At 41.9% G+C, this 22,023-nt stretch overlaps 1 protein-coding gene across 1 annotated transcript in view; it reads left to right on the top strand.

Moving 5' to 3' along the window:
* TMEM178A (transmembrane protein 178A) overlaps nucleotides 1–21,344 on the top strand; it is a 190,806-nt gene extending 169,462 nt beyond the window's left edge. The window contains exons 3-4 of the mRNA XM_073672554.1: nucleotides 10,688–10,825; nucleotides 20,767–21,344. Of these exons, the coding sequence (XP_073528655.1) occupies nucleotides 10,688–10,825; nucleotides 20,767–21,008 (380 nt within the window). The 3' untranslated portion in view covers nucleotides 21,009–21,344. The remainder of the gene's footprint in view (nucleotides 1–10,687; nucleotides 10,826–20,766) is intronic.
* Nucleotides 21,345–22,023: the final 679 nt, after the last annotated feature.

Genomic DNA, 22,023 nt, shown 5'->3' with positions numbered 1-22,023 from the left:
TCACAGGTGAATATTACCAGTCCAAATCTGTGGGTCCGTGAAAATGACACACAGTACACGGATGGCATCTTTGTACAGTCCATGTGCTCACTGTGATTAACATTGTAAAGTATTGGAGAAGCTTTGTAATTTTTTCCATATGTGAAAATCACTGATGTAACAATAACTGTAAAAACTGACACATTGATGAAACTGGGATACAAAAAACTCATGTAATTTTTTTGTGTACATGAACAAACACGAACGTCTGAATGAGGTCTAAGAATAGGCTATGTGATATCTGAAAATCCCTTTAAAAGGATAAAATGGTGACTGTTTGTAGCCCTCACTAGATGGAGGTTACACATATTATCATATACTGCATATAGCAGAGAAAGTGTATAGCAAGTGCTAGATTTTGGCAACTGCATTAAGACAGGTTGTTATGATTTATAGGAAATTTGTCAGTAAGATCACACCCCTCCTCCATGCTGGTCTTTGAAATGTAAATCCATGGACACCTTTACATCTTCTCCCTGTTGCTGCATTCCTGAGTAATTGATGTTTACTTTCATTTGCAAATAGGGCTTTAAGTGCTCTGGGTGTAGCAAATTACTTAGCAAGCCACTGCCTCCCAAGGTTGTTTTCCCGCCCAGCATTAGCCTCTTTAGCCTGATTGTTAGCTCACTGTCTAATTTCCTTGACTCACATCACTCAAGAGACTGAGCTATCACTCAAGCTAAGGAGGCTGGTACTTGACAGGAAACAACCTTGGGGCCTGTCAACAGGTTAAAATTGGCAAGTTTTTTGCTCTTATTCTACTCCCTCTGCTTCCTTAAGTATTCCTTGTGGGTGTTTTTTTGTAAGTTGTTTTTTTAATCCTCCAAACTGTTCAAGAGATATGGGCCTTTTCATATGAAAATTGTACATTCACACTGAAGGCATCAAAACTATGAATTAACACATGTGGAATTATATACTTAACAAAAAAGTGTGAAACAACTGAAAATGTGTCTTATATTCTAGGTTCTTCAAAGTAGCCACCTTTTGCTTTGATGACTACTTTGCACACTCTTGCCATTCTCTTGATGAGCTTCAAGAGGTAGTCACTGGAAATGGTCTTCCAACAATCTTGAAGGAGTTCCCAGAGATGCTCAGCACTTGCTGGCCCTTTTGCCTTCACTCTGCTGTCCAACTCACCCCAAACCATCTCGACTAGGTTCAGGTCTGGTGACTGTGGAGGCCAGGTCATCTGGCGTAGCACCCCATCACTCTCCTTCTTGGTCAAATAGCCCTTACACAGCCTGGAGGTGTGTTTGGGGTCATTGTCCTGTTGAAAAATGATGGTCCAACTAAATGCAAACCGGATGGAATAGCATGTCGCTGCAAGATGCTGTGGTAGCCATGCTGGTTCAGTATGCCTTCAATTTTGAATAAATCCCCAACTGTGTCACCAGCAAAGCACCCCCACACCATCACACCTCCTCCTCCATGCTTCACAGTAGAAACCAGGCATGTAGAGTCCATCCGTTCACCTTTTCTGCGTCACACAAAGACACAGTGGTTGGAACCAAAGATCTCAAATTTGGACTCATCAGACCAAAGCACAGATTTCCACTGGTCTAATGTCCATTCCTTGTGTTCTTTAGCCCAAGCAAGTCTCTTCTGCTTGTTGCCTGTCCTTAGCAGTGGTTTCCTAGCAGCTATTTTACCATGAAGGCCTCCTGCACAAAGTCTCCTCCTAACAGTTGTTGTAGAGATGTGTCTGCTGCTAGAACTCTGTGTGGCATTGACCTGGTCTATAATCTGAGCTGCTGTTAACCTGCGATTTCTGAGGCTGGTGACTCGGATAACCTTATCCTCAGAAGCAGAGGTGACTCTTGGTCTTCCTTTCCTGGGGCGGTCTTCATGTGAGCCAGTTTCTTTGTAGCACTGGATGGTTTTTGCAACTGCACTTGGGGACACTTTCTAAGTTTGCCCAATTTTTCGGACTGAGTGACCTTCATTTCTTAAAGTAATGATGGCCATTCGTTTTTCTTTACTTAGCTGCTTTTTTCTTGCCATAATACAAATTCTAACAGTCTATTCAGTAGGACTATCAGCTGTGTATCCACCTGACTTTTGCACAACACAACTGATGGTCCCAACCCCATTTATAAGGCAAGAAATCCCACTTAGTAAACCTGACAGAGCACACCTGTGAAGTGAAAACCATTTCCGGTGACTACCTCTTGAAGCTCATCAAGAGAATGCCAAGAGTGTGCAAAGCAGTCATCAAAGCAAAAGGTGGCTACTTTGAAGAACCTAGAATATAAGACATATTTTCAGTTCTTTCACACTTTTTTGTTAAGTATATAATTTCACATGTGTTCATTCATAGTTTTGATGCCTTCAGTGTGGATGTACTACTTTCATAGTCATGAAAATACAGAAAAATCTTTAAATGAGAAGTGTCCAAACTTTTGGTCTGTACTGTGTATATATATATATATATATATATATAAATATATATATGTATGTATGTATACATATATATATATATATATATAATGTTTTTTAAATAGTTACATTCTTTGCTATGATGAGCATTTAATGTCCCGCTTGACATGTTTCTCAAATATTAAAACCACGTTAGCTTGAAAACACTTCTTGTGATAAATCTTACACACATGCTCATTGATACATTTCCTTCATCATGTCAATAAAAAACATTACACAATTAAAGTGTGGCGCCCCTGAGGGTTCAGTCGCCACAGAGGCACTGTGTGGTGTCTCCTTCTCTCAGGTAAGGAGGGAGTGCTGACCGGAACCCCAACACCTGCATCCAACACTACACTGCTCCAGGCCAGCTGGAAGGGCAAGACGCAATGTATGTTTCCTGCTGAGCCCTGTCCCTGGCTGGAGTGGGGGGAGCCCAAAGGTAGGGGGAACCAGAAGTGGGTGTGGGTGGAGGAAGTAGTTAGGGGGAGCACTTTGGTAGGAGTATAAATAGGGAAGCCATCTTAGGGTGTCAGACGAGTAGTTGGAGAACAGTCCAGGAGCAGAGTCTCAGTAAGAGCTCTGCTCCACAACTAGGGCCTAGTGTCAGAGGCCCAGGAGGGGAGCAGGGAGTAGGCTCCGTTCTGTTGAAAGGATCCTAGGGGGTACGGCGAGTGCAGGAAGGCACCCGTACGCCCTGCATCTGTGAGAAGACAGAGGAATCGTAGGCCGCAAGAAGGGGACCGGCCCCTGGTCCAGCTGTGTTACTCCAGGTCTCGGCTGGGAAAACCGGAGGCTTCTGGCTTCTATAGTCAGTTTCCGAAGCCTCATTCTAATCCCCGTGAGGGTCAAGCAGGTCTGTGAACTCCGACGCACAGGAGGGACTTCAGAGTACCCGAGCGGGATTGAGAGTGGGAAGCGCAGGGCAGGAGAGAGAAAGACCCAGCGTGAAGACGGTCTAGATAGGAACACGTGAAAGTGGGGTTCTGTCAGGTACGCCTAACCTGCCTGAGGAAGTGCTGAACCCCTGCCTGGTGAATGCAGCGCGACGTGGGAGGCTGACACCTGTACAGTGCACCAGTGGAACTGTCATAAGAACTGTGAGTAAAAACTCGGATGACTGCACCGCACTGCCTCCGTCCATTCTTTAATCTGCGCCATCGTTCCCTCTCTGCACTACAACGCCCAGCGCAACCACCATTTTCCTACACTGCCCTGGAGCTTGCTCTTCCTGTGGAGAGCCACATCACCCCTGCTGCCGTAACACCAGCTCCAGAGGACTGTTCCGCAGCGGCGGCTCCTATTGGCCGCAATCCACAGGTGGCGTCACGAACTTTCCATATCCCCTATACACTATCCCCCCTTTTACTGACCGCCCTGGGTCACGGACTGGGCCAGCTATCGTGATATTCCCCAGCAACCAGAGGCCCGGCTGCCGAGTACCCCACGGCCCTGGGGGCGCGTCAAAAGCTTACGTCAAACTATTTTGTTTTCAATTTCCTGAAACGATTTCTTTTTAAACCTTTAAAAAGGGTTTTCAGAAAATCTCAGTCCACTGGCTGCATCTTTTTTACAAACTTCTCTCTAGATCCTTAACCTTTTTTCTTTTTCTTTTGACAGCCATATGAAGGTTTTTTTTTTGCGAGACGAGTTGGAATTTTGAATGATATTAATTATTTTACCATATAATACTTTGAAAAATGAGAAAAATATCAAGTGGGATGAAATGGTGAACAAAATAATCCACAATTCAAATATGATCTGGCAATATGATTTTCCAGATCAATATGATTATAGTATACTTATATTGTGTTTTTATATATTTTTTCCCATTTTTTTTTGTTTTTGAAGGGGGGAAAGTAGGTGATATTTTAATGTTTCTTTACAACATTTTTTTCCATTTTTGCAATATATATTTTAGTCTCCCTAATGGATCTGAACCTTTGATCTTTTGATCATTTACACTATAAAGCCACGGCCCCACTATCAGTATTTGGTCAGTATTCGTCAGCATTTTTTCTCAGGAGTGGGAGCCAAAAAACAGGTGAGGAACAATTAGAGAAAATATATAATAGAAACAAGTGCACTAATTCTGCATTTATCACCCACTCCTGGTTTTGGCTTCCACTCCTGAGAAAAAATACTGACCAAATACTGATAGGGGGGCAGTGGCCTTACGAGGGCTTCAGCAGGACCCTTGCTGCCATGTAACCCATTGGTTCTTCGAGATAGTGTCATGACAGACAATGAGAGCTGATGCATTTGTGCATCAGCAATGGTGACATTTAAATGCTGATGTTAGTGATTGACACTTAAGACTGTGTGCCCACAATGAGTTTTTGGTGAGTTTTGATGCTGCATATTTTTGCTGTATATTTCTGAATATTTTTGCTCTTATAATTCCAGGAAAGTGGATGGAATTCATAGAAATCTCTCGCCCACTGGGCTTTTTTTTACTCAGTGTAAATTGACCTGCACTGCGTGTTTCAAATCCACAACATGTCAATTTCTCTTGTGGGTACACTGAGTGCAGATTTTTTTCCCATAGATTTGCATTAGATGAATCCGCAGATAAAAAACGCACATGCTTTTTTAGTGCAGAAAATAATAGTAAATGCATGTAACCTGCACATGACTATATCAATATACCTGTTAGGCTGTTGCTGGATTTGAAATGGGTTCAGAACCTTCTGTGGTCTCCCATTCCAGTCTAGCCAGGGCTGATGCTGCTCAGCATCATTGTCAGCCCCAACACCTAGCTGGTCCATGAGATGTACAGGTTGTCTCTTGGGTATTTGTGCTTAGCAATGTTAAGCATAGGTTGCGGAGGGAGACAGGGCTGTTGGAGTCCAAGTCCAGGATTCTTGGTACTGAGCATGACCGTGACCTGGCGGACCGTGATTGGTGGTTTGGCAACCACCTGACCCGGTGACCTGGCACCGCCTGATTGGTCCACGGGTGGCGTCACCAATGGCGCAACGGTAGGCAGGGCTTAGTCTTTAAAAGGCCCGCCCACAAACATGGCGGCGCGCTCTGATCATTGAGCAAGTGTTGCTGTTGTGTGGACGACTGTGTTCCACGTAGTTTCCATAGGCAGGTGTAGTGGAAATAGGCAGGCTAGTGGAAATAGGCAGGTAGCTTCGTCTAGCAGGCTGGCTCTGCCAAAGGGGTCGCCTAACACCCCGAGCAGCCTGCAGACGTCCTATCCACGGCTATCGCCTGTCAGCCACATGGAGTAGTACCCTTCAGTCCGGTAGCATGCCAGCTGGAGGCACGTGTAACCGTCGGCGTAGTCACACACGCATCCTAGCGCCGCCAGTGTAGTCCCTGTGCTGTAACAGGACTACAGATAGTTTTTTACCACGTATCTCTCGTGCTGCTAACGGAGATAGTGCGCATTCTTATACCCGTTCCAGTGTGCTGTAACACGGAGGGGTTTATCATTTAAGTTGGCTGCTTTCCTTTTCACCCGGAAAGTGTTCGGCAGCAGTCCACCAGGCTGCATCGCGGACCCCGGGGTCGGTTGCGTTCCATTATAATAAAGTTGTCTGCAACCGCCCTCCTAACAGTATCAATAAAGTTTTGTCAAAGCCAAATACCAGGAAGTGTCAAAAACAAAGCAGCTTTATTTAAAACATGACATACCAAAAATGCAGCTTCAAAAACACAATAAAAACGCATTGAAAAAACACCACAAGAAACCTAGTTTACTTGATAGGTAAAGAAATACTACAGAAAGTCTGCTACATCAATAGCTCATTGTGGGAATGTAGCCTTAATATCCCAAGATGTAGCAGGTATAATAATATAAGAAAATATCTCCATTTAGAAATGTAGTCTAGCTATTCTGATTGGTTATGTCGCTTACCCCGTGTGCAGGGCATTGCAGTAGCTTAGATATCTATGGTTACGATCACTAACAACTGTAACTGTCACTATATGAGTGGGCGTATCCATGGATACGTAATCTAATGCAATGCCCTGCACATGGGGTAAGCAACATGACTAATCAGAAGAACTCTTAGGCCATGTTCACACTTTCAGTATTTGGTCAGCATTTTACATCGGCATTTGCGTTTCAATAATTTTTTATTGAATTTTTAAGAATCATTTAAAAAGGGGGGAAAGAAGAAAAAAGGAGGGGGGAGGGAAAATAAAGGAAATAAAGGGATGGGAGTAAATATTTATTAGGAAGGGAAAAACTAGGAATGAATAGGAAAAAAGGGAAAAGGAAATTGGAGAACGCAGATTAAAGTTGTAAATAATACAATATTGAATGTGATACATAGAGGAAAATATAAAACTCTTAATAATAAAACATGTAAAGTCATAAATAATCAACTATTTAACGGTATTATGAACAAAAGTAATTGTACAATACTTATACAATTTACAATTATTATACCATTTTAGGAGAAATAAGATCCCAAGGTTTCCACTTTTTTTGAAATTTTTTAAAAACAGAGTCACTTGCTATAGCAAATCTAAATTCGTAAGACCTATGTGTAGCAATTCTATCAAGAATATCTGAAAAATTAGGGGAAATTGTTTTCTTCCAAAAAAATGCTATCGTAATTTTTACCACCAGAAAAATGTGAATCAGAATGGACCTAGTTGGAGGATCTAAGTTTTCCATATTAAGTGAAAGGAGAGCCATCTGTGGGGTAGTTATGAATTCTCTTTCAAGCATTTTGTTAATGAACTCTGAAGTTTGGCTCCATAGTTTTTTAATTATTTGACACTTTCAGTAAATATGAAAGTCGGCCCTATGCCCACAGTTTCTCCAACACAAAGGAGAATGGCTCGAATGTATGTGAGCAAGTCTTATGGGGGTATAGTACCACCTAGTAAATAATTTATTGTAGGATTCATGTAGGGCCATGGAAATATTTGAAGCATAAGTAAATTTCAAACCATTTTCCCACTAAGATAAGGAAAAAGATTCATTGAGATCAGATTCCCATTTAATCATGTGAGAATTTTTATCTAAGAAATTGTTGCTGTTAAAACAGTTCTAAAGATTTTTATTGTTCCAAAAATTTTTTTGGTTGACATTACTTAAGAGAAGGCCAACTTTGTTAGACAAAAGAGATTTACTAAGCAGTAGTCTCTGTATAGCATTTTTAACAAGTAAAAATTCCATAAAGTCCAAATGTAGTGACTCAAATTTAGATGTAAGTTCTCTGAAAAGAACAAAATTTTCGCCATTGTGTAGGTCTTTAATCTTTTTAAGGCCAACCGATGTCCAAGAAGTAGGAATTTTCCATTTGTTTAGGAGTTCAATACAGGACAAGGGAAGGTTTTTAATTTGATCATACTTCGAGGATTTCTTGTTAGATTTCACCAATTTTTTTCATGCAGATATTGTAGCTAGGAAAATAGGATGAGTTGGCTCGGGAATAGATGGATTAAATAAATTCTTTAAAAGTAAATCTTGAAGAGAAGAATTACCATTCAAAGCTAGTTCCAAATCTAAACAAGGAGAAGACGCATCCTTCTTAAACCAGTTCATGCTCTGCATAATTAGATTAGAGAAGAAATAACCAAACAAATTTGGGAGGCCTAAGCCCCTCTAAGTTTATTTTTGTATAAGATGTTTCTTGCGATCCTTGCCCTTTTATTGTCCCAGACAAATTTGTTTATCAAATTTTGAAGTCTAATTATATAAGTGGAAGGAATTGGCGGAGGTAGGGATCTAAAGATGTGTAAAATTTTTGGAAGAGTAATCATTTTGACTGCTAATATCTTTCCCAACCATGACTGTTCTGATTTACTGAAATTATTCAGATCATTGGAAGTAGTATTTATAATGGTTTCCATATTAGAGGAAATTGTTTATGTAAAGCTTTTTGTTAATACAATCCCCAGGTAGGTAATTGCTACATCTTCCCAACTAAAAGAAGAAATATTTTGTATGCCATTTTCCAAGGTGTCATCAATCCTAAAATGTAGGACTTTAGATTTGTCTGGATTCACCTTGGAATAGGAAATCCTGGAAAAGTTGTTAAGAATAATTTGGACTTCTCTAATAGAGTTAAGAGGATCTGTTAAGGAGAGTAGAACATCATCGGAGAATAAGCTGATTGTAATGTGTCGGGATAGGATTTGAATTCCTTTAATCTTGGGGTCAGTCCTAATTTTTTGAGCTAAGGGTTCCATGGCCAGAGCGAATAATAAAGGGGAAAGGGTGCAACCCTGTCTCATTCCATTTGAAATTTTGATAATGTAGGACGTGATTATTTACATATATCCTAGCACTGGGATTTGAATAAAGAGCCATAATGGAAGATAAAACCTGATTATCAAAGCCAAATTTGAGAAGAGTCGATTTAAGGTAATCCCAATTAAGCCTATCAAAGGCTTTTTGGGCATTAAGAGTCAAGAGAAGTGAGGGAAGATGAGATGTACTCATAATTTTTATAATATTTAAAGATCTTCTAGTTGCATCAGATGTCTGTCGTCCCTGAATAAAGCCCATTTGATCATTTTCTATTATTTCAGGGAGGATTTTATTCAATCTATTTGCCAGGGACTTTGAATAAATTTTGATGTCAGTGTTGATGAGAGAAATTGGTCTATAATTCTTAATCTGGTCAAGCTCTCCTTTAGTTTTTGGTATAAGAATAATAGTCATTTGGAGCATTTCTGCCGGAAAGTTGACAGATCTAGAAGCTGTATTAAAATTTTTTACTAAGTAAGTGGATAAGATAGAAATGTATGTTTTGAAACATTCACTAGTAAAGCCATTACATCGGCATTTGTAAGCCAAAACCAGGAGTGGGTTAACAATGCAGAAGTGGTGACGTGTTTGTATTATACTTTTCCTCTGATTGTTCCATTCCTGAATTTGCCTTACAAATCCTGAAGTAAAATAGTGACCAAATACTGATTACATGAATGTGGAATTAGATTACATTTCTCATTGGAGGTATTTGCGAATCTTATTATTATTACACCTACTACATATTGGGGTAGGATCTTGGAGATGGGAATACCCCTTTAAGGCCACTTTCACACATTCAGTATTTTACATCAGTGTTTGTAAGCCAAAACCGGAGTGGAACAATCAGAGGAAAAGTATAATAGAATCACCACTTCTGTATTTTTCACCCACTCCTGGTTTTGGCTTACAAATACTGACGTAAAACACTGACCAAATATTGCATGTTTGAACGTGGCCTAATGGTTAAAACTGCAGCGAAGGGAGCTGGCTCCAGTCACTGCAGATACAGTTAGATCCTGGCTGCGTAACACAACTGGCATCTGCTTTGAATAGAGCAGACTCAGCTTGTGAGCCGACTTCATACGGCTAGTAGCGACCAATGACAAACATGTACACCGTAGGTCCTTTAGGCTACATTCCCACAATGAGCTTTTGGTGAGTTTTTGATGTTGCAGAAATTCTGCACCTATTATTTAAATAAGGTTACTTGTTTTTTTTCATTGCATTTGTGTGTGCGTTTTTTTAACATCCGTTTTTATCGTGTTTTTGACGCTATGTTTTTTGTCTCTGCTTGGTGTTTCATTCTTTAAATTAAGCTGTCTTCTTTTAGAAACTTCCTGGTATTTTAATTCCACTGATTTTTGTATACGTAGGTGCAGATTGCATGCATCTTTGATTTATTTCTGCCGTGGAAACGCTCTAAAAATGCATGTGTGTTTTTTACCTGCGGATTTTCTGCATCTAATATAAGTCAATGGAAAAAATATTCACATAAAACTCAGCATACCCACAAGAGAAATTGGCATGCTGTGGATTTGAAACACTCATAGCAGGTGAGTTTCTGCAGCGTAATTAAGAAGCACAGTGGGCAGGAGATTTCTATGAATCCCATCTACTTTGCTGGAACTATAAGACTCTGCATTTTTGACGCAGGAAAAAAACACGCAGCTTCAAAAAAAACATAAAAACTCATTGTGAGAACATAGACTAAAAGATTCATGTTGAGTAATGCTATCTGGTTTAATATTATTTTTTATTAAAGGGAGAAAATACAGTTTAAATAATTTAAAAGTTAATCCCACTTAGTGGAACAGTCAGTAAAATAATTCATAGTTTTCCCTAGGTTTTTGATGTTTTAATATACAGAAGGAATTAAAGCACTTTGTTGTTATTTTTCATTTATGTTCTCAAATGAAATGTCTTAGGAAGACTGAACTTTTGCCAACCTTTTACATTGCCGCTGAAGAAGAGAAGATAACTCACTTTTTTATGTTTCTGCTTGGACAGATTTAAGAAGAATTACAGCTGGATTTTTGGGTATGGCAGCTGCTGTCCTCCTGTGTGGATGTATAGTGGCAGCAGTGAGTTTCTTTTGGGAAGAGAGCCTTACACAGCATGTGGCTGGACTACTTTTTCTCATGACAGGTATAACATTCAGATAAAATTAAGTCAAATTCAATTGAATTAATTCTATGATATTGCATTGCCTATATTTTACTTAAATTACACACATAGCACAATCATATTCCACAGCGCTTTACAGACATCATCATCACTGTCTCCAATGGGGCTCACAATCTAAATGATCACTATCGGTATGTCTTTGGAGTGTGGGAAGGAATCCAATTTGCCAGTTGCTCCTGGATTGTCACTTAAAACAAGATGTTGAAATGTTTTTAATTTTGGATATAGTAAAAATGCCCATACACATTAAATAACACTCAACTTAACCCCCTGATGTAAGGTTGAATAGTCAAACTAGCTAATGTATTTGGGGGTTACTGACTCTTCTCCATTGCGTATGAACCACCCTTCAAATGAAACAAACCTGTTCACTGACAGCAGAGGAGACAGATCACAGAGAGAAGTGTGACCTCCTAATCAAAGGCCAGAGGCCAGCAGTGGGCGGGAAGAAGGGAGAGAGCAAAGCTGGAAGTGCAGTGTTCGTCCTACTGTACTTGCATTTAAAACTTCAAGAAAGGATTTCTGAAAAAACACCCTTCTCCCGTGCTGGCGCCTTTCTAACTGTGTTGCACTCGCTCTCCCCGGGGCCGCTGTGCTGTTCTTGTGACATGTAATGCTGGAGCCCAATCAGTGCTTGTGTCACTGTCCCCGCCTCCTGAAGAGGAAGTCAGAGATCAGCTACAGCCCGGACTTCCTCTTCATGTTCGATTTGACCGAAGGTGGGGACAGTGACACCAGCGCTAATTGGGCACTGGCGTCACGTGTCACAACAACAGCATGCGAGCCCCTGGACCCCGAGTACTGACACCGCGGGAGGGGAGTATAAGCTTTTTTATTTTATCAGGGCAAAACGTTTTAATCAAGAAGGGGTTGTACAAGTAGGGGACAACCCCTTTAAAGGAGTAGCCAAAACTAATAATTCCCCCATTTAAACCAAATAATGTCCCCTGAGTGGCCACAAAGCTCAGTATATAAAGTATGATCAACATACAGCCTCCTATATATAATATAATGGCCCCAAAGCCCTTAATTATACACTATGAGAATTCTATAGCCCCCTATATACAGTATGATGGCTTCATATCTCCCTATATATGGAGTCCCCATAGCCCATGTCTGCATTATATGATGGTCCAACAGCCCCTCTTTATATAGTAGGAGTCTCCACAGCCTCCTATGTATAGTATGATGGTCCCCACAGCTCCCTATATACTGTATTATATCCCCCACAGCCAGTCTATATGTAGTATGAGGCCCCACAGCTCTCCTATATATAGTATGAGATCCTACAGCTCTCTCTATATATAAACAAACTTAATTAAAAAAGGAAGCCGATACAGCTATAAAGTTAAACAATAGTTTTTATTTAATTAATTAAAAATCTAATAAAATACAAAAAGAGGGGAAAAGGTGGCAAAGAGACCCCATCCATCCAGATCATACAAACAACTTTCTTAGTGAATATGTGTTTTGCCGAACCAAAGGAATAATAGGTTTTGAGGCTAGATCCATACATACGTAACAGAAAAAGTAATAAAAATATAGTTATTTTCAATTCTCAGCTGAGACAAATATAATATGTCACAAAGGACAATAACAAATGGATCTCATAGTGGTTAGAAAACGAGCTGTATACAATACACAGGGAATGAATCCTAAACAGTATGGTTGGTTTTATTAAAGTAGAAAACATTAATCACATAGCATAATATGTGTCAGACACAAGCATGCACATAAGAGTCGGTACTACAATGAGGAAAAACATCCTAGAAAAAATATACTGCTTGGTCAATCTAGTGACACTGGTGCATATGAGAATTATAATAAAGGTAGTATGCAAAAACAGCACATCAAAATATAGTCACATGTCAAGTATACAACCTGGGTAGGGTGATGACAAGTACCCCAACGAGCGTTTTGCGTTAGCTTCTTTGGGGGGGAATACATAAGGTCTCTATATATAGTATGATGGTCCCACTGCCCCTTATATACTTTGTGATGGTCCCACAGCCACCTTATGTACTGCATTGTCTCCCGCAGACCCCGGTATATAGTGTGATGGACCCCACAACCGGATAATATAAAAATAAATAAAGATTATACTCAGCTAATCCTGATATCTGGCGCAGCAGCCTATGTCTCCTTTTTTGACATTCATAGCAGGCCTACGGAGGCGGCACGATGCAATGCCGTCATCGTGCCACCTTTGGCTCCCAGCTCCATCACTGGATTGAACTGTATCGTCGTCATGTTGATGTTGACACAGTTCAATGTGGCAGTCGCAAGAGATCATGGGCTCCTGGCAAGAAGTTTGGGGATAGAGACTCGGATATTTTATGCTATCGAGGCCCCTGAGTAACAACTAGAATTCTTAAAGTGTTCGGTCATGGGTTGCTTCACTGGATCCAGCTTTGATAATCAGTAAAGTGTATTGCCCAACCAAACTGCCTTGCACTTCTACCATGAAAATAAATAAATAAATAATTGCAGCATGTTTAAAGCAGAAAGTAGTTAAAGACAATGAGCAAGCATGGTTAAACTTAATACTATAATTATATTATTATAATTTTTTATTCATATAACACCATTGATTCCATGGTGCTGTACATGAGAAGGGGTTACATACCAAATACAGATATCATTTACATTAAATGAACTAACAATGACAGACTGGTACAGAGGGAAGAGGACCCAGCCCTTGCGGGCTTACATTCTACTAGATATTATAGGTATATGTTTTTAATTAGAATATTACATTTATAATTATAATTGGTCATGGGCGAGCACTAAAATGCTCGGGTGCTCGTTGCTCGGGTCGAGCACATTGGAATACTCGGGTGCTCGACCTGAGCAACAAGCCCAATGTAAGTCTATGGGAAACTTGAGCATTTTTCAGGCGGCTGCCCCCAGCGGTCTGCAGCGGACCTAATAATTGCCCAAATTGATGGGAACAGTGCTCAAATGACATGGGAACAGCATGGGGAAGACCCTTGGAAGCATTTCTGACTCCCAGGTCAATGCTGTCAACAATGTTGGCAGATGTATTATGCCACTTTTACGGACTCACAATAAAACATACAAAAACGAAAACAAAATGGATTTTCCTGGGAAATATGTTAAGGAACATTCTTTCCAGGGTAATGACTTGTATATAAGGCAAAATAAATAACCAAAAACAAAAATACTCCTCCACACCTTGGGCTATGTTCACACGTAGCGTTTTTGATGCATTTTTGCATTGCTTTCAACTGTGAAGAACGCATTCACCGGGAAATGTAATTTTAACATTTTACAACCTTATCTGGCCATGTGGTTTGTGACACATCATCAGACACATCCTGTTTCATTTATGAAGAAGGGATTCTGAAAGTCACAAAGCCTATTTTTATAGGGCCATCAGGCGGCCTTTACTATTCTTAAAGAGCCAGCAGTCAGCCCTCACTATTCTTAGTGAGCCATCAGCAGGCTATACATTGTTGTTTCCATTACTGAAGAGTGGGTCTCCTATACTGTTATTCCGTATGCAGTGAATGACAGGGCTGCCCAAAATTTGGATGCACCCCAATACTCCTTTGAAAATTTGGTACTCACACCAATGCCCCTTTGAAGAGACTTAGAGGAGGGCCTGCTGAAAACAATGTTTCCATTATTAGGAAGTGGGTCTCCCATACTGTTTGCCTATACAGTGAATGCAAGGGCTGCCAAAAATTGGAGGCACTCCAATGTCCCTTGGAAGAGATGTAGAGGGCCTCATGAAAAAATGTACCCATTATTAGGAAGTGGGTCTCCCAAAGTGTTGGCCTATGCAGTGAATGCAAGGGCTACCAAAAGTTTGGAGGCACTCCAATGCCCCTTGGAAGAGACATAGAGGGCCTCATGAAAAAATGTTCCCATTATTAGGAAGTGGGTCTCCTAGTGTTGGCCTATGCAGTGAATGCCAGGGCTGCCAAAAATTTGGAGGCACTCCAATGCCCCATGGAAAAGAAGTGGAGCAGGGACTCATAAAAAATGTTACCATTAGAAAGGAGCGGGTCTCCTATACTTGTAATGCCCATGCACCAAGTGTATGGACTGACAAACATTTACCCCTTGGGGGTATACATGAACATACTGTATAAAAAATTTTTCTTACGGGCATCATGAACAAGAGCAAATGGCCAAAATCAGGAAGTGTATACCCATGTGTGGGTGTGAAAAGGTGCATGGGAATACACCTCCAAATAAAAGACACTGGATTTGAGTTTAGGTTACGTTGCTATCATTCGGTGGTGTTGAGAAGTCTGGCGCAATTCAGCCCTTGTTCATTTTTATAAGAGTCAGCCTGTCAGCATTTTCAGTTGACAGACGGATGCGCTTATCAGTTATAATTCAACCAGCGGCACTAAAAACCAGTTGTGATAAAACGCTAGCGGCAGAGCAGGCCAGGACCTCCAAGGCATAGAGAGCCAGTTCATTCCACGTCTCCAGCTTGGATACCCAATTATTATAAGACACAGAGGAATCACAGGGGACGTTGGTACGGTTGGCAAGGTACTCCCTCAGTATCTTCCCAAACTTTGCACTCCTTGTGAGAGTACCCCGCGCCTCAGGGCCTGTGCGATGGGAGGGGCTGAGAAAACCATCCCAGAACTTTGACAGTGTTCCCGTGCCTCTGCTGGATTGAAGTTTTGTCTCTCTCGCCTGTACTCCTTGGTTGTCCAACGAACTGACACCTTTGCCGCCAGGGTTTTCAGATAGGATTTTTTTTAATAGTTCGACAACAAGGGCCTTCTTGTACTGCCCCATTTTTGTTGACCTGTCCGCCTCAGGAATAAGAGATAGAAAATTCTCCTTGTAGCGTGGGTCTAGAAGTGTCACCAACCAGTAATGACTGTCACCCAAAATTTTGAGAATGCGAGGGTCATGGGAAAGGCAACGTAACATAAACTCAGCCATGCATGCCAGACTGCTAACAGGCAAGACTTCCATGTCCTCACCAAGAGGACGACTGACCATGCTCTTCTCCTCCTCCCTGTACTCAGGCCATCCACGCTGAACAGACAGTATGACAGTTATGCAGGTAGTACCATCTATAGCGCATGAAACTAGCTCTTGTTCTTCCTCCTCCTCTTCCTCATTGTCATCCAATCCACATTGGGATGAGATGAGGCTGGGCTGTGTGTAATCACCCTGTATGGTTCCTTGCTCCATCTCATCATGCTCCTCCTGCAATGTATCCTCTTTGATTGTGAGCAGAGAGCGTTTCAGAAGACAGAGAAGCAGGATGGTGAAGCTAATTATGGCATCATCGACGCTCACCATCTTGGTGGAGTCCTCAAAGTTTTGGAGGATGGTACATATGTCTGACATCCATGTCCATTCCTGAGGTCTTATGTGTGGAGACTGAACTGAATACCGACGGCCTTGTTGATGCTGGAGGTCAACACCTGCCCTCTTCTGCTCACAAATCCTTCCCAACATCTGAAGTAGAGTTCCAACACGTGGGGACATCACACACCAGTCGGTGAGCCGGAAGCTGCAAATGCTGCTGAAGCACGGCAAGGGCGGCGGAAGCTGTTGCTGACTTTCTAAAATGGGCACACAAGCGGTGTACTTTGACAAGCCGTTCCGGCAGCTCCGGGTAGGTTTTGAGAAACCGTTGAGCCACGAGGTTAAGCACATGGGCCAGGCATGGTACATGTGTGAGCTCGCATCAGAGCTGCCACCAGGTTCCGGCCATTGTCACACACGACCATGCCTGGCTGTAGGTTCAGCGGTGTCAGCCACAGATGAGCCTGCTCATTCAGAGTTGTCCACAACTCTTCAGCATTGTGTGGTTTGTCACCTAAGCATATTAGGTTAAGCACAGCCTGTTGCCGCTATGTTGAGGCAGTGCTGCAGTGCTTCCAGCTTGTGACTGATGTGGTCATTTTGGAGATGGAGGCTGAAGAGGAGGAGGAGACTGAGGAGGATGAGGTGCAGGAGCTGTAGACTGTGGGGGCAACCCTGGTTGACCTAGGTCCCGCAATCCTTGGCGTCGGGAGGATGTGTTCTGTCCCAAGGTCCAACTGGATGTGCCGTCAGCGAGATATGCCGTCCCTGCCCACAAGCACTTGTCCATTTGTCCTTGATTAGGTGGACTTTCCCAGTAACTGCATTGTTGAGGGCACGTCTAATGTTGTGGAACATGTGCTTGTGTAATGCGTGGACGGCACACCAGGAGAAATAGTGACGGCTGGGGACCGAGTACCAAGGGACGGCCGATGCCATCAGGTTGTGGAAAGCTTCCGTCTCCACGTGCCTAAAAGGCAACATTTCGAGCTCAAGCAGTTGCAAAATGTGGGAATTTAGTAATGTGGCCTGTGGGGCGTTGGCTGCGTATTTGCTTTCCAAGCTCTGGGGTATGGACAAATGAACGCTGCGCTGGGACAAGAACGTGCTTGATGATGATGCTAGTTGAGAGTGTGCAACGACAGGTGCAGGGCAGGAGGCATCTTCACATGCACTATGGACAAGGGATTGGCTTGCACGTACAACAGTGGAAGAAGCAGTGGTGTCACCCGCAGACACTGTTCCTTTCCTGGTCCCTGGGGTTCGGCCCACAAAGTCGGGTACTTTTCTGCCATGTGCCTGATCATGCTGGTGGTGGTCAGGCTGGTAGTTTTGCTACCCCTGCTGATGCTAGACTGGCAGGTGGTGCAAATGGCCTTTTTGTGGTTATCAGCAGAGTCTTTAAAAAACAACCAGACTCGGGAAGACCTAACAGTTGTACTTGTAACTTCCGTCGTGTTGGTGCTACGGGGAACAGTTGCCCGCCTTCTGTCTGTGGCCACCACACTGCTTCTTCCTGCCTGTTGGGGGTGCTCTGCCTCCCTTCCCCTGTGTCCTTGCACTGCATGTCCTCCTACCAGGTTGGGTCAGATATTATATCATCCACCACCTTGTCTTCCACTTCCGCACCCTGGTCCTCCTCCTGACATTCTGGCAATTGTGTCTCATCATCGTCCACCTCTTGTGACACTTTCCCACCTTCGCCTTTGTATGACTGTGGCTGCTCAAATATTTGGGCATCACTACTTGTGATCTCCTCTTGCCCCGCTCCAAGTGGACCAGGCGAGAGGCCCGAATATATAAATGGAAAAGTGAACAGCTCTTTGGAGTGTCCAAGTGTGGGATCAGTTGTCTCCGTACACTCGGCATAGTGGGAGAAAGGAGGATCAGGGTGAGGAATATGCGGTCCAGACACACGGCTACTAAGACTTGACCATGTGGAAGAAAGGGTGGTGGTGGTGGTTAAGTGACTGGAAGCATTATCTGCTATCCAACCAATAACCTTTTCACACTGCTCTGTGTTCAATAGTGGTGTTCTAGGGTCCCCTATTAATTGGGACAGGAAGGTTGAGCGAGAAAATGTGGATGTTTGTTGTGGCACAATTTCAGCTTGCCCACGGCCTCAGCCTCTGCATGCACCATCACCATCACGTCCAGTTCCCTGTTCCTTGCCACGCACCTTGCCCATTTTAAATGGAGGACAATATCTTCCACGCTGACTTCAAATGACTGAATTTGGAGTAAACTTATATGTGATCCGTGTGACAGACAAACCACAGTTTTAAATAGCTGGCCTGTAGGTAACTATTTTTAACAGCAAACTGGTGTCAATAAGTTCGCTGACACACTGCAACAAAATTTAAATGGAGTCCAGAAATGGCAGAATTTTCAGCGCAATTATATGTGATCTGTGTGACGGACAAACCACAGTTTTAAATAGCTGGCCTGCAGGTAACTGTTTTTAACAGCGCCGACCTTGTATCAATAAATTCGCTGACACACTGAAACAAAATGGAGGCCAGAAATGGCAATATTTTTAGCTCAATTCTATGTGATCCATGTGACGGACAAACTTCCGTTTTAAATAGCTAGATTTTTAGCGCTGTAATATGGAAAGGACCTGGCTGTATTCTGCAGTCCCAACAAGCAAATGGCGCAGAAAAACGGTGTTCCCTGGATTGCTTTTTAAGCAAATAATCAGGATTAAGATAAAAAAATATATATTCCTGGTCCCTGATACCTGGGGCTATTTCTACAAATGTCTGTAAAAGCACCAGCAGACAGAACTGGAATGGACCCTCTTGCTATGTGCAGTCTGCTATATACCCTGCCTGCCTGCCTAGCACTGATATCTCTGCAGCTGGATTAGTCCTCAGAAGGACTGTTAGTTGAGATGGATATGTAGAGAATCTTGTAGAATACCTACACTAGCTAATAAACAGCCAAATCTCTCCCTAGATCAGCAGCACCGCAGACTGTGACGAGCATGGCAGCGCTAGGTCCGATATAGACCTGATGACGCTATGCGGCCAGCCAATTACTACAATGCCACAACCAACATGGCTGCAGCATTACAGTGTGTGGCAGACAATCACTGCATGTTGATTGGCACTCTACAGAGCGGCAAACATGCAGGGAGGGAACCCGAGCTCCTGCCCAAGCATCCCCGGAAATACTTGGTGAGTGCCGAGCATCTCAAGCAGTGAGATGCTTGGGCGAGCACCGAGCAGTAGCGAGCATGCTCGCTCATCACTAATTATAATGTAATTTTATAGGGGAAGTGACAGAATCTTTTTTTATGTCTGCCCATTTACAATCAAGACTATGTTAATGTAAGGTGCCCCAGAGAGGTAGTCGTGGGCGAGTTGTGGCCCTTGCTCGCTTTGGCACCTTACAGACAATTCGTGTCCTCCCTCTGATGTGTAGCTGTGCATGTGACATTCTTCACTTACTTCACACCATCCGGTCGCGGCTGTCTACAGACATTTCTCTTCTGGGACCAGGGCAGTAATAATTTCAGAGGACACAAAGTTATTTACCATAACTGGGATTTTACTTGAGGGAAAGTAGTAATTACAATATTTACAGTCTGCTAGATTGGATAAGGCCCAACAGGTTCTTGTCTCCCGTACAGGTGCTAAAATCATCTTCAGCCCTGGTGCCCTCTTTAGGTGAACCATTTCTCTGTTTCTATTCCTTAGCCTAAGAGACGGTTCCTCACCAGCGACAGTGTGCCCAGATCCTTTATCTCCCTCACGGATTATCCTGGAGTACCATTTTCCTCTGCTACCTGCAGACTAGAAGTGCCCCGGGTTCTCAATACCTCCTTTGAATTTCTCCGGGCCGGCTAATGGGACTCCTGCAAGAGGAGATATCCACACTACGGATTCACTGTCTGAGGGTAGAGAGCCCCCGTCTACCCTAGCAGCCAATTTCCCTGGACGTCCGCACGTAAGAATTCCTGTCACGTCCCTGACAGGGCTTCAACTGAACTCAAAATAACGGCTGCAGCTATTGTTAGCACACCCAGAGGCACCACCCACTAATCCATCTGCTTAGCAACTGCCTTGCCTCTCACTGACAACTGTGCCCAGCAGTGGCATCTTATGGCTGATAAAAAGTACTGCAGCCCCACAAGGAATTATATCTAACCTCTAGACATGCCCACTGTCTATCCCTGTCACTACGTTTCCCCCTTACTCCACTGACTGTGCCACTGAAATTAACCCCTTAACTTGACCCAACAGCAGTTCAGAGAGATCTAACTATGGGAACATGTTATTTTAACTTCTTCAGTGCCGGGGGAAGGTTACAACCTTCCTCACTATTACATTATCATCTTGCATTATATTTTAATGCCACACCATTATAACATATATGATAATGTGCTCCTGTATTATATAATAAAATGACAGTTTTATGTATCCTCAAATTTAGATTATGTTTAAAATATTAATTTGTAATTTTAATAAGTTATTCAAATTCAGTGTGTAAAATTAAATGTTGATCTAGTAAAGATCAAAATAAAGTCAAAGAAACTTTTGAATGATTTTTTTTTACTAACTTCTTTTGTTTATTTAATTTGTTTTCAGGAATCTTTTGTACAATTTCTTTGTGTACATACGCAGCAAGTGTCGCTTATGATCTAAACCGCCTGCCAAAATTTATTTATGGGCTTCCAACTGATGTGGAACATGGATACAGCTGGTCTTTGTTTTGTGCGTGGTGCAGTCTGGGCTTGATAGTAGCAGCTGGATGCCTCTGCACCGCCTACCCGTTTATCAGCAGGACCAAGATTTTGCATCTCAAGTTTGCCAGAGACACTTGTGTATGACTGTGAGATCTGCAGTGTTTATGACTTTATTTCAATCTACAAGACATTGTGTGCAATACCAGACTTGCTAAGCCTGATCTGCACGTATCTCTAGAATAACAGAATATCTTGTTTAAAGCACAAGTTCCAAATCCTTAAAAGGTTACAAAAAAGGTAATGTCTTGTTATGTGAAATGCATATGTACGATGACCCAAGATACTTTCTATTGTTCCACTGTTGGATCTTGACCTCTGACCTGCTTTATCACCTTTACAGACCAAACATTGGAATGTCAAGCAATTAAGTTCATTTGAAATATATTTAAAATAAATGCAATTACATTTCTTGAAAAAACAGCAAGAGTTCAGAAATACATTGCAATCACATTTTTAAGACTTATGCTATTATTTATACAGCATATTTATTTATTTATGACAATGTATTATTTTTTTAAAATTGCTTAGTCTAGAAATGTTTTACGTATGGTTCTGTTTTTTATTTTTTTCCTTGTCATTTCAAAAGAGAAAAGAAATCAGGCATATTGTTAAATCAAACTTCTAGATCAAAATATATGCTGTTATCATATTTGATAAATTTCACATTTAAATTTACGTTTTAAAACCATTTCAATGCATGTTCCAGTATTGTATTTCATCACAAAATATTATTTTTTAAATTATAAATCATGTTGTGCCATAAAAAAAGTTAATTATAAAATACCATGGGCTAAATTATTTAAGACCTGTGTATATTTTACATATTGCCTATTTTATCGCAGTTTCCAAAAGGGTATGATTAGATGAAATAACAAACACATAACAAATATTAAAAGTTGTGGTTCTGAGAATATGCAGTAATGTTCAAAAACGTGCAGTTTTTTTCTGCTGCATGTGATTAGATTTTTTTTTAAAGGGAATCAGTCAGCAGGTTTGGAGAACAGCATGATGTATGGGCAGAGAGGCTGATTCCAGTGATGTATCACTTATTGGACTACTTGGTGCATTTTTGATAGGATCTCTATTTTATCTGTTCTAG

This window comes from Phyllobates terribilis, unplaced genomic scaffold (genome assembly GCF_046119375.1).
Source record: "Phyllobates terribilis strain yellow unplaced genomic scaffold, ASM4611937v1 Scaffold_3__8_contigs__length_932513732, whole genome shotgun sequence".
In the NCBI taxonomy this organism is placed as follows: Eukaryota; Metazoa; Chordata; class Amphibia; order Anura; family Dendrobatidae; genus Phyllobates; species Phyllobates terribilis.
This window is presented reverse-complemented; position numbering and strand designations above follow the sequence as displayed.